This window comes from Vicugna pacos, chromosome 14 (assembly GCF_048564905.1).
Source record: "Vicugna pacos chromosome 14, VicPac4, whole genome shotgun sequence".
NCBI classification, from domain to species: Eukaryota; Metazoa; Chordata; class Mammalia; order Artiodactyla; family Camelidae; genus Vicugna; species Vicugna pacos.
The window spans coordinates 8,034,356-8,048,042 of NC_133000.1; the positions used below are offsets into that span (position 1 = coordinate 8,034,356).

General features: G+C 39.4%; 1 protein-coding gene across 8 annotated transcripts in view; it reads right to left on the reverse strand.

Annotated features, from left to right (window-relative positions):
- The window catches only part of STARD13 (StAR related lipid transfer domain containing 13), a 451,023-nt gene that overhangs the window by 148,074 nt on the left and 289,262 nt on the right, over window positions 1-13,687 (reverse strand). The window contains exon 1 of one of the 8 annotated variants that reach the window (XM_072976106.1): window positions 8,578-8,869. The exons of the other annotated variants lie outside the window; for them this stretch is intronic. Within the exon in view, the coding sequence (XP_072832207.1) occupies window positions 8,578-8,746 (169 nt within the window). The 5' untranslated portion in view covers window positions 8,747-8,869. Of the gene's footprint in view, window positions 1-8,577; window positions 8,870-13,687 lie in introns of those variants that run through there. 8 annotated transcript variants of the gene reach the window in all.

The window sequence follows — 13,687 nt, forward strand, 5'->3', positions numbered from 1 at the left end:
ATCCTATCAACAGAATAACTCCCGGAAGATCACCATAGAAGAAGGCAAGAAACAAAAGCTCGTCTCTCTATGCCTTGTGCTACCATTTCATGAGCTGTTCTAAGCAATTTCAATGGATTGGCAGCCCTGGCCAGTGATAATACATAAAAATTCAAATGTGGAATTACATCACACTTAATGTTGGGAGCCACAGATGATAAACTCAGTCACTGAAATTGTTTTGCAGTCTTCTTCAAGATATCCTGTAAGACTGGTTTCTCTTCTTTCTGGCCAAGTTCCGCCCCCCACCCCACCCTTTTCTAGGAAGCCAATAATAAAAATATTTAAGCAGCTTTATCTGCCTTAGACCTTCCTCCTAAAAGCACAGCAGAAGGAATGGAATACTAATGGTGAGGACAGGAAAGTGCAGGGGAAGGGTGTCAGCAGAACCTCCTACCCAAAGAGATGGATGTAGAAGCAAAGGCATTTTGATTAATAAGAAACTGTTACACACAACACTTGCAATGGTTTTTCATTCTCTGTTTTGAGTAATGCATTTAGCAGGAAACATGTCCTTAAAAGCATTTAGGAGAGATTTGAATCCTCTACTAAGAACTCAAGTCTTCTTTAGATGAGAATGGTTAGACTACCGTTATCATTGGACTTGTGAACATTTCTTAGTTCTTACAGTAAGTTTAAGTAGTAAAACTAATTTGGGGGTAGTAAAACCTTCAGAGGAAAATATGATTTTATGACTATCATATTTTTCCAGTGTGTCGTTTGGTGAACAAAAAATGTATGTGAAATGTTATTGTTCACTTATAGAGATTGAAGATTAATCCAAGGTTTTTGTCATCCATATGTATGATTTTCAAAATTACCAGGAAGAAGAGAGATGGAATACAGGAAGAGATGCCTCTTTCAGCTCAAAATACTGACATGTAAATTAGTTACTTGGTGACTGTCGAGCTCCCTCACAATCTCCACTCTCCCCTCCACACTGTTTCACCCTAGTGTTTTATCAGAATGTTAGAGAAACAAGGCAATGCAAATCATTGGCATTTTAGTCAGCTCTGCCTCTTTCAGACCTTTAAAATTGTCAGGATTCCTATGCCTTGTGAGGGAAGTCATTTGACAGTCCAGCCAGACATTTTGGATTCCTTTCTATTGATTTCCTTTTTGTAACAGCATTAGTACGTTCTGTAATTTTATGTTATTTTCCAACCACTCCATTTAAATTCCTTTTGATCCTAAGCTTCTCAGAAAAAGAGAATTTGTGTCTTTTCAAACAATAGTGTATACATTTTCATAGTAATCTGCACGTCTGCCCTGCTGGAGACTGCACTATGCAACAGTGATTGCTCTGGTCCTGTGTGACTTTACAATGTGGGGATTTGGGCGACACAGTGTGGCTAATTCTCCATGCATTCTGTTGTAGCTTTTTGATATTCTGTGGCTTTCTCTCAAAAAGCATCATTCATAACACAAACACGAACTTGTGTTTGTGTTATGAGAAAAATACCTTAAAAATATTTGTAGTCTTCCTGTGAAATTTGGTAAGTTGCTTACACGACTAAACCAAATAGATTTTACTAGTGAAAATTTTCACTTTATTCTGTCATACTGAGAGAGACTTTATGTAACCAAGGACACATTTGGCACTTGAAGTCAGAAATTGACTGAGTCACCTATCAGTGCCCCAGCTTCCGAGAGTCCACTTCCCACATCACCTATAGCCAGGGAGATTTTGAGACTCCTGAAGAATTTTTTTTCTTATGGGACGGTGACTCCACTTTCCAGCAGTAATGGAATATCACGAATTAGCTGCTGTAATATCAGACCCCTCTGGAACTCACCTAGGACTTCAGCTTTATTGTAGGTCAGATCTAGAGCTAAAAACCAAGCATTTCTTTCTTCCAGCCCAGCAGTACCTATCTTGCAGAGTTTTTTGAAGACTGTTTTTGTCTTATTATAATGATTAACTCAGTCCATATACCTGCTCCTTCAGTTTTCTGACTGACAAATGCACAGGGGCTACTTAATCAAGTTAGAATTTTCCTTTAGCTGTTAATTCTCATAAAAGATGTCCATCCTGCCTTTCTCCAGTTGATTTTTAAAGTATATAAAGCTGGCCTTGTTTGAAAACAGAATACTTGGAATGTCACTCTATAAAATACAATCTCAAGCTATCTACTGCCTACTTCATGCAAGAAATATGTTCAGAGAATTATCTGAATGAACCACAGGCCCTGCACTTTCTAAATCAGACTTTCCAAACTGTGTTCCCCAGGGAATATTGGTTTTGCAAGATGTCACTTCCTTGTACTCTGTTAAAAATGATTTCATGATGAAATATGCCAGTTAAACAAAGTTAAATTACTTTCTGCCTGATTTCTCTGAGCCTTTCATAAGCGTGAATTTCCAAGAAGGGAAAGAGGATGCAGTATTTCCCAAACATAATTAACCACAGAAACATTTTCCTCTTGAATATCTATCTATCCATCCATCCACCCATCCATCCATCTATGTAACTAGAGTTCTGAGAAGCAGACTAGGAGAAATTGTCTTGAAATAGTCTCCATGCTATTTCTATATTAAGCCAGAGGATCAGAGGATTACATACTGAAACCTCTTGTTTTGACTTACTAGCCCCATTCCCAAATATTCTTACCAAATTATTATTTGTTGTTATGCCCCTGCTTCCACTGTAGAATGCTATAAGAGATTTGCTGTTGAATTCACTGTAGGAATGTTTAAAAGCACCATCCACTATGGCTTGTAGTCTCTTCATGGGATCTGTATGAGAAACTGCTCTTGTATATCAAGTCCTTAAGAGAAAATTCTTCCTATAACAAGTACCAGGGAAAATTCTCTCAAAGAGCAAGTTACAGGGAAACATACCATGTGCTGGTGTATTTTCACCTTATGGGCACGGCAAATCTTCCCTGATTATGTTTTCCTCTTTGCTTAGATTAGGAAGGCTCAAGCTGTATCTGCAGCCCACTTTTAATAATTAATCAGGGCCTTATGTTGTAAATTTTTATATAACATCTCCCCCTAGTTTCATCTTATTAACTACAGTTTTCTTCTCACCAGATTTATCTTTTTAAAGTCAGTTTTCTTCTCACCAGATTTATCTTTTTAAACTCAGTTGTATCTTCTCTAAACTCTCTCAAAGTCTTTAGATAGTGAAGTAAAATGTAAATTAATATATAATGTCTTTACCCACACTAAAATTATATTCAGATTACCCCTGAGGAGACAGAAAACGACTTTTACATGATCCTTATTTCATTCAAATATCTGGTGTTTAATGCATGGTTATCTTCTTGTATCTTCTTCCCTAGTCTGAGCACTGCGTTCTCACAACTAATGAAATGCCAAGACAGAGCACATCCCCAGTAATGACCTGTTTTCATTAAATTTCCGCCCACTTATTTCTCTTTATATAAGAAGTTTACTAAAACCCACTTGTCATTTTCTCTTTTTAAATTTGCTCAGGCCACCAACTGATATTGCTCAGACCACTAGCAGCGGCTTTTTTTTCCCTAACTCATGCTTCTAAATCTGCCATGATTAGGCTGCTAAGGAAATGAAAAATCTTGTTTTATTATAAGAGTTGACCAGTGTCCAGAATATACTAAGAATTACAGCACTGATTATAGTTAGGGAAAGATATGAAAAAAAGAATCTATATTAATTTAATCTAATGCCACAGAATCCAAATTTGGCAATTTTCTGCATCTGGGATGTGTGTTTATAAAATCAGAGGTACTAAAATCAGTGAAGTGCAGCTACGAAAGTCAAAATTTGGTTAAAAGTTAAACTCTTAAGTTTTATACATGGACAAACATATTGTTCTTTACTTATTTCCTTCTAGTACTTATTTCTTGACTGCTCATATTTTTACTATGTGATAATTTAAAAAATGTTATTCAAAGTTAGTTGACTTAATTCCCTTAACAGATTTTCCTGTAACTTCTGGTTAAACAGTATCCTTTTTGTACAGGCCCTTCAGTGACCAGCACTGAATAGAAAGGGGCTCTGATTCATGAAATGTGAATTTCTGACAGTTGTCACTTTTTTTTAAAGAAACTTGAGCAATCCATGACTGATGCATTCCCACCCAATGTTCTGTGTTCCATCTGTCTTTCTGCCAGTGTATTCCCCTCCATCTCTGAAAGTAGTCGAGTAGGAGAATGCTAAGTATAGAGAAAGGGTAATTCCAAAAGAACAAATGATTGTTTAATTTCAGCTGATGCTGCCCAGTTGGTGGGGATCTCCTCCACCAGAGATGACTGATGCCACTTCTTAGGCTGGGCAAATCCCCAAGATGCAATTTGACTTGATGGAGGAATGAGAGAGAATACATCACTCACACCCATTTCCATTCCCTGGGGACATTAAAAAAGAAAAAAGGGAGTTTATTCCAGTCTACTTGAGTTCAACTATCTTGAAAAATAGTCTCAGATAAAAAGTCAATGAAAGTGCAAGTCCAACTTTCACTAATCCCCTTAGTAGTGAAATTTTCTGCATTTAGCATTTTCTATCAAGAAAAACGGTCTTTTGTGAGAATGTGGATACACCTACGTGGACACTCTCTGACCCCTACGGTCCTCACAATAGCCCAGGTGTCGCAATAGCTCCATTTTACAGTCCAGGACTCCTGAGAAAGACAGGTTTTTATAAGTTACTTTATAATTATAGGTCACACTGACATTTAAATAGTGCACAAGACTGGACATCCTAACGTTCCTATTAAATTGATAATGAGAGCATTAAACAGGTATCAAAGAAGCATGTCTCGTTAGATGTTGAATGATATGTTAAGGAAAATGTAAATAAGAATCATCTCTCTTTTAAAGTAATACGTGTGGTCACAGAATCCTAGAATTTGAATACTGGAAACTTCACATTTACTTAATCCAAACTTTTCATTTTATGGAAGAAGAAAAGGATGCTCAGAGAAGCTGTGACTTACCCCAGGTCACACAATTAGTTAGCATCAGAAGTAGAACTAAACTGATTTCCACTTTACCATTCCCTTGACAAGATGTAGAAAAAGTATAAGCAACTGATTTATTCCACATTAGATAGCTCCTCTGTTTCTTTTTCAGCTTCTGTTACTTTAGATTTAAATTCCCCTGCTTTTCACTCTTGTTCAAGGAGATATTGACTTAACTACAGAGAGACCTTAAGAACCAGAGTAAGCAATCATTGCCCGACCATCTCATTTTCCCATCAACAAATGAATGCCCAGTGAAGTTCCGAAACTTGCCACAGTAGAAGGATGAGAGAGTGTCGAAATAGAGCCTGCCTCCCTGTCTCCTTTTTTTCCCTATAGTTCAGTGGACTTTAATGCAATCTGGTCCATATCATGCTGTTTAAAGCATTTAAAATACTTTAAAAAAAAAGTTTAATAGCATGATGAACTCTTTCACAAAGCAAGCAATCACATTTATGTATCTGCTTAGATTTAGATTTTCCAAATAGCATATGTGTGTGTATAAAGACATTAAACATGGTGCACATGTAGCCAATAAACTACAGCCATCTAATAATGACACAAGATCCCAATTCTCCCCTCCCATGGCCTAACATGCTCTTCCTCCACCTCCTCAGCATCCTCCCTCTTGTCCATTCCAAGTGTCCGCCTATGAGGGAAATAAGGACCGTTATTATTTCCATTCTCTCTCCCTATAACAATTTCCCCATTGATTCAGCAAGATTGTGGGGTAAGGATTACAGGCAGTATGACTTACGTGATAAACTTTCACTCTGCAAAACACTACTCTGTTTTAAAGATCGCTTTTCTTTTTAACCCGACTTCAACTCCAGAACTAAAAAGAAGGCATGTATATTTTGGAGTGTACCCTAAGATGAGCAAGTTTAGATTCATCCAGGGTTTGAGCAACTAATTCTGATCCTATGCATCATCAAAGATTCCTTTATTTCTCCTCCTTGTTTTTCCTGCCCATGAGTGGATCTGCTGTTTAATCATGTCCATGTCATTCAATGATTATCTCACTGTAATGAGGTCAGTGGGGAGCAACTTACTCTTGTTTGCACTGTTCCCAACAGCCATGAAAGATTTTAAATAATGATGCCCCCAAATTATATTAATATAATACTAAGTCTTCCCTGAAAGATCTATAGCAGAGTAATGCAAACAATTTTACTGATGTGGCTGTCATTTCAAGATACCCATATGTGAACTACAAAAAATAATGGTGTTATAATTTAATATGCACTTGATAAGCTTTAATTGAATGATTATAGGGCATTAGTAAAATAACCTGCCATCGTGCAGTACTGGGTACTAACTGTTCAAAGAAGGTAAGACACATAGCATTTTGCTTCCACTAGACAACCAAGAACCTGACCAGAAATCTCACAGTGAGTGACTGATTCTGATTCTGTAATATGGTTCATTGCTGTATCCTAAGCAGAAAAGACTGAAATGTCCTTGGCACGTTATACAATCCAAAAGGCAGCCACAGGTTCAGCAGGTTAATGCTCATGTGGAAAGCAGTTGAGAGCACTACTGAGCATCGTCTCCAGAGCTCTAGTCAAATACCAGCTCCCACTACGTCACCGTGGAGAAGTTACGTGAACTCTACGTACTTCTGTTTCCTCACCTTTAAAATGGGTATTATAATAGTACTTACCTACAAGAATTTATTTTTTGAGGACAAAATAAATTGAAATATATATAAAGCTCAGAGCAGTGCAGGATACATTGTAAATGCTCAATCTTCTCTACTTTTACTGTAAACTGATCTACTCATACAGTAAACCCAGTAAAATCATTTTGCTTCTGCCTTCTCAATGTCTTATAATACAATTGTCTGATGTTAACAAATACTGAGTTCCTAATCACTGGACTATGGGAATTCTTTCATGCTCCCCTGTGATCCTAATTGTCACTTAAGTTTTAGGCATTCACTGGCTTCAAATATTCTGTTGCCCAATACAAAAAGTGAGAATGCTCAAATTTTCTAATTAAGCAGAATGAAACATAGACACAGAGTTCATTCTCAGCGGTCATGCATGTGTTCATAACTTCAAGTCTTCAATGGAAAAATAACCTTCGTTCCAAAAAAGAACATAAATAATTTTTAATGAAATCAACTACTATAAATTCATTTAAGAAGATTTACAAAGATATTTCATAGTATTTATACGCAATATTTCTAACATAATACACTTGATATGCGTGCTGAGGAACATTTACAGAGCGCAGATTATACATCATCATCAAACATTTATCAAGCCCCTCTGTCCATAATGATGATGGCATCCAGTAAAACACCATTGCCAGAAATCTCTAAAACAAAAACGGAGCCGATTTTTATTCTAAGCCTGAAGTATTTTTAAATCAAGGCACAGGGAAATAATTACTTTTGTTTCTATTCAATCAAGACCTGCACACAGAGTTTATGGAATGACATAATATCCTTCCTGAAATCAGACCGGTATGTAGGACCAGTATCCTTCACACATGACCAGTTCCTGAACCTTTAAAAACAAATCCTAATTTCCAAGGAAACAATCTCATCAAATGCCGCTCACTAGAATACATATTGTTCATTTTGGAAACAGTACAATAAGATTTTCATGATTACAAACTCCAACTTCCCCTCCAAAATTCAATATAACCTTAAACTTATTTAAGTGGAAATTGTATTTTTATAATGGCTCTAGAAAAATCCTGGTCAGCTTATGTATCACCAATACGATAATTTAGTTATTTAGTTAGTCTGGGAGGGGGTGGTTATAAACTCTCTAAATTTATTGTGTACATGTAGGTATGTGTGTATGTCTCTTAAATGGGCATCAGTTAGTGATTTCTTATGACTGTTCATCTTTCTAGTTCTTACAGATCTATCCTAAGGAGCATGTTTTAAACTTTTCTTGAATAATGATGAGGTTTAGTGATGGTTTCCTCGCCCCAAGAATAAAAAGGAACATCTAGCAACTTGCAATCAATATCCTCCTCCCTTACAAAGCTGGTGCTTCTGTCACAAGATTTGTTATCCTTTACCAGGAAAACAATTTCATATTTCAAATCAGTGGCAACTATTGACATAAACATACAAATAGGCAGAGAATGCGATTCTGGTTGTCAGCCCAAGGGCCTTAAGAACAGAATTTTAACTTTTCCCTGTCACTTGAGAGTGTTCCAAAGAATCTGGGCAGGGTGGAAGTTAGTCTCCACCCTCCCCACCTAATTAAATAAACAAATGTCCAAGCTTTAAATGTGACAGAGTGTGAGGAACCTGCAGAAAAAGCTCCTAAAATACACACTGAGGAAACCTGTCTCATTTGTTCTGTAGACAGATGTAAGTTTTGGAAATTTATGATTCACCGTCCCACCATGAAGTTTTTTTGTGGACTTAATGTTGAGTTATGTGGCAGCTAAGTGCTGTCACTGTTTGCTTAAAACTGCAGCCTGAAGTTATTTCTGAAAGTTACGTGCAACGTGGCAAAGAAATCCATACATCAAAGTGGAAACAATACTTTTAACAACTGGGTTAGCATGAAAGAGAGCCAACAGAAATCAGAATTAGCAACAGCCTTCCACTACCAGCGACTCACCTTGTTGAATTTTAGTCACTAGCTGATGGCGTGCTAGAATCCGGCTCATCCTGTAAGGAGAGCGTCTCGTAGTCTGATCAAATCGCAAATACATCTCCTGGCCCTCAGGTGTCATGGCATTTAGATAGTAGCAGCCTGAAGCTGGGGTCCTGGGTCCCTGACTGAACATCCCGGCAGATTTTCTTTTGCCACCTCAGTCTGCCCTGTGGCTGTTTCCGTCTGCCTCCAGTCTCAGTCACACAGCGAGACACCCAGCCCAGCAGAGCTCAACAGACCCAGCGATTTTTAAAAAGAAAAAGGAGTGCCAAAAGCCACAACTCAGAATTCCACCCCCGGTCCCTCACGTGACCTCCTGGAGCCAATCAGAGGAAGACAGGACATGGGACTGTGCACAGCCGGCCCCGAGCCCCGAAGGGAGGCAGTTCCAGCGGGAAGCAGACGCCAGCGTTGCCCTGCCTCCGGGCTGACGAAGCACCAAGAAGCAGCACTCACTAAAAGAGTTCAAAAGAAAAGAGAGAGGGAAGAGAAAACGCAGCAGCAGAAAAACAAGCCCTGGGCACAGGAAATCTTTCTGGCTGTAAACGTTGGAGAAAGCACATCTGCTTCCTCCAAGGCAGCTGCAGCCAGGTAAAAGATGGCTGTGATAACTATCTGAAGCCAAGAGCTACTTCAAGTCAGCATAAACAGCTGACTATAAGTTACCAACTTTCATTACAAAGAAATGAACAAATAAAGCTTTTCCAGTGAAAAGTAAACTTCGAATGCTTTAATGCCCTGAGTAAATACACTCGAGGCCCCTGACTCTGCATGGGAGGTTGAGAGCCCTTACAGATGAGACTGGCAGAGGCAGGGCATACGTGCATTTGTTAAGTGTCTATTCTCCTTTAAATTTTCGACTTCCCCAACTTTTAATCACCCAGAGGCAAAATACCTACGAAGTCCCTATCACTCTTAAGACACTGCCAGGACTCATTGTAAAGATGCAGATTCATGCATAGCAGCTGTTGCCAAGCTGCTTAGGATCAATAGGGAAGTTATGCAAAAGTGAATAACAAGCCTTATGTGAAAGGTGCCTCAAGGAAGTCACAAGGGCAGTATCAGAGGAAGCTGTATTGTTTTTGACTGGGAGAGCAAGAGCTGCCCACACAGAGAAAGAGACATTTGGGTGGGTTTTTAAAAAATGGGTGGGATTCTGACTGGCAGAGGCTGGGGAGGGCTTTGCAGGAGGGTCTGTACCCACCTGCGCAGCGATCAGGAACCAGAGGATATTTAAGGAAACAGAATTCCACTTGGCCATATCTGAGTATACATATGGGAGTAATTAGCATTTTCCCCCTATTTTCCCTTTTTAATGTTGTTTGATGTGAAGAGAAAAGAATCCATAGGAAAACATGTTATCAAATTCTGAGCCTGGGGGCTGAAGGAATAAAGTTCTTTGAAAAAGAGGCATCAGGCCAAGTTGCTCTTATATTTGGCTGACTCAAACTGAAACATAGCCTGGCCTAGGATTTAGAGTCCTAATAATGAAAAACTCACAACTGCAAGTTCAACAGGACTTAAGTTAGGACCTCGAATCTTGTTGCTGTGGCTGAGGGTGGTTAGCCCTAACATCTTTCCCTGTGGGAATTTTTGCAATTATGAGAAGCAGCTCATGTCGTGTAAATATCTTACTAGGTAATTGAACACATTAATAAAGGTCCCTGGGGCCTACATTGGAATACACTCTCTCTCGTGGCATTTGTGAGTCTCTTCTGACAACTATGGAAGAGTAAGTAAGGGTCAGTCAGGTTTTCAAGTCAGCACTCATGCTGGAAAGGAAGCTCTCATTGGGTCACATTGTTCCTCTTCCATTCTTATTTAGGATTTGATCAGAGTTTTTCTATTTCAGGGCATCTTTTGTGGAGGGTGAAAGGGCTCTAAGACCTAGCGACTCTGGTATGCCAGAAGCATGGGCATTAATGGCAGACAGGGCTAGTAGTCCATGGCAGCACCGGCTACTGGCGAGGTCTGCTCTGCAAACTCAGATTCAGCACTGGCTGCCATCTGATGGAGATGCTAATGTCAGCCACCTGGTGCACATACTTCGGGTTTGATAGTCCGAAGTTAGGGATGTCCCCGCAGGAAACACCTGGCAGTTACCACTTTTTCAATGGGAGAGTAGAGAGAGAAGAGTAGAACATGGAACTTGGGAATTTTGGATACATTCTGGGAAGCCAAGCAAAGGGAAGGAAAAGGCAAGGAATGATACACAGTTGCTTTCCAGCTGTGAATAACAAAGACTGGCCATCGTCTATGCCGACCTCGTAGTTCAACACTGACTTGACTGCATTTTAAAAATAAATGGAATGATTCTTCCTGAGAAGCACTGCAGTATATTATGGCCAGGTTTCTATTAGAAAAAAATTCACAATGCCTCCTTTTTGCACAATAATGAACACAAGAACATGTTGAAAGTCTTGAGACATTTTGTTGTGAAAACATCAAGATCAGAAATTTGTATTCTTTGACATATATAAATAGATAAAACAATGTGAAACATAGTATTTCATAGGAGATAATCAATGAACAACAAGAATTCAATGTAAATTAGGGAGGAAAAGAATTTGTGTTCCCTGATTAAGAAAGACAACTTAGAATGAAGCCTGATTTTTCTAAAAATCAGTCTGCTTTTTAATAAAGGGAACTATGAAGGTTCATGTACCAACATCTCTGTCTTTCCTTGGTCATGTCCAATTTTTATTTTATGGTTCAACTTGTATCTATAAATCCATGGAACAGTTACCATGTTTTTGTCACTTGGGGTCCAAAATAACCAGGTTTAAAGCAGACAGGTAACATTATTTTCTCATTAGCGTCATTAATGCCTTGCTTTGTACTACTGTGTTGCTGTGAAACCTGAGCCCTTTTAATGAATTTTTTTTCATCACTTGTTCCCAGTGTTAGAAGAATTACCACTGGGGGCGGCGGGGCAGTTCTGTTCTGCTTGTTGTAAATGTAAAACCGAGAAACTCTTGATAATCTTCCCTGGGCTGATAATGTCCTCCATGCATCTCGTGCAGAGAATTCTTCCTCTTCACTGGTGAGTGAGGCCGAAGGAATCAGAGAGAGAGAGATTGCGGAAAACCCAGGACTGATGCTGGATTTCTTCCTTTCCAATTATTTCAAAAATGAGGAAAATGGATGGTACGAGTTTTAACTTTTCGCCTACTTTTTCTCTTTCCTAATTTGATCAGCAGCAGCAATCTTCACTCAGGCTATTTCAGGGATGGGACAAACAGATGAATATTAGGAACCAACAAGAACAATAAACAGGGGAATGGAAAAGGGAGAGTGGCTAACAGTGCTGTAACCCACTGTAGGCTAAGCCTCATGCTATTTACATTGTCACGTAACTTTAATTAATCTCCATGGCAACCCCATGTGCCATCCTATTTTGTGGAAAAGGAAATCAAGACTCCCAGAGGTGAAATAATGACCAAATATAGAGCCTCTGTTTACCTCCAAACTGATGATATTTTAACTCTTTCCACCATTATATATGAGGGCACTAAAAGGGTGCTAGAGAAATTGGATAAGGGAGAAATTTTAGGGAGAAGACACAGAAAATCATCTTAATTGATTTAACTGTATGTGATACTGAGATGTCTAAATGGAAATATAGGTATAGGATGGCTAGATTCTTGTGGTCGTTGAGTTCAAGGTGTCCCAGATACACAGCCCAGAGCCTTTAATTAACCATGGACCCCGTAAGAATAACCCAAGACTGTGAACTGGAGCCCCACCCATCCCTACCCCTGTCCTAAAGTGAAGAGACAGCCTGATTGCCTCTTTTGGAGGATAGGCTGCGTGTCCTCCGCTTTCTGCTCATTCTCAAGGCTAACTGTATATCGACTGGCCTTTTCCATGGCATTTCTTCCCAATACAAACACTCCAAATACAGTCAAAACTCTGAAATTTGACCTCCAAACAAAACTTTTGGCATTTAAAAATTTCAAGTCTTTTGATAGATGATCCCAGATTAGCGCTCAGTGGAATTTTGTGCACTCGTGGCAGAAAGCAAGGAGCGCTTCTGCGGGAGCCAGGAATGGCTCGCTGTGCTTTCATCTGTCTGCTGCTCCTTCTGCTCCTTCACCCACATTCCAGCCTCCTCAGCAGCCGGTTCGGAGGGAGCCAAGGCAGTTCTGCCAAGTAGGAAAATGCTTGAGATACAAGTAGTGGGTGGAAAAAAGGCAAATCTGATCTGGAGGGCTGCTTTTGAAATTAGTTGAATCCAAAGGTCGTGGGTTAATGTCGAAGCCTCCCTGTGGGCTTCGAAGCTCATTTTGAGGATTTCCACCAGTTGATTTTCGATGTATATGCCCAATTCTTTGTCAGTAAGCCTTCCCAATATGCACCTACCACATGCCCAAGGACCACAGCAGCCAAGTCAGGGATATAAACATTCTCAGCCATGACCGGGACCCTCCATGAAAGGTTTCAGCATGGATTCTCTTCTGATTCAGTGTCCCCACCTCTAGGCCACGTCTCCTACTTGGAGTCCAGATCCTACAGCAAAAGACTTGTAGGTGGTAATAGATTTCCTTTATTTTGTCTCTCAGCCCTCCCCACACTCTTCAGTAAACTTCACCTCTTCAGGCTTCTGAGAGCATGTTCTCTGCCCTCATTCTATCCCCTGGGGACCCAACCATCAGCTCCAGTTAATATGGCCAGCAATCTGGTCTGACTTGTCCTGGGCTCATTGCCTGCACCCATGCGTTCTAGCCAAACCAAAATTCTTTCACTTTTATAAGTTGTTTCAAAGATCTGGAATTGTGTGATTTCCTACTCTTTCACCCTGTCAAAACCTATTGCCTTCAGAAACATTTTCATGACTCATGCAAAAACCTTTACTATGACCAGTCATGTTAATACCTGTAAATAGTGGTTATGTGGCACATTAACAGATTAGCTTGTTACATGTTAATATGGAATCCATTTGTTCATTGCAACTACTATGGGTATAAAGTTTTTATATCTTGGATTTGGAAAGGACATTAAATAACTTCTAATCCAACTACTCAACTGCTATACAAGTCACTGTCAGATCATTTAACCAAAGTTCTACCTATAT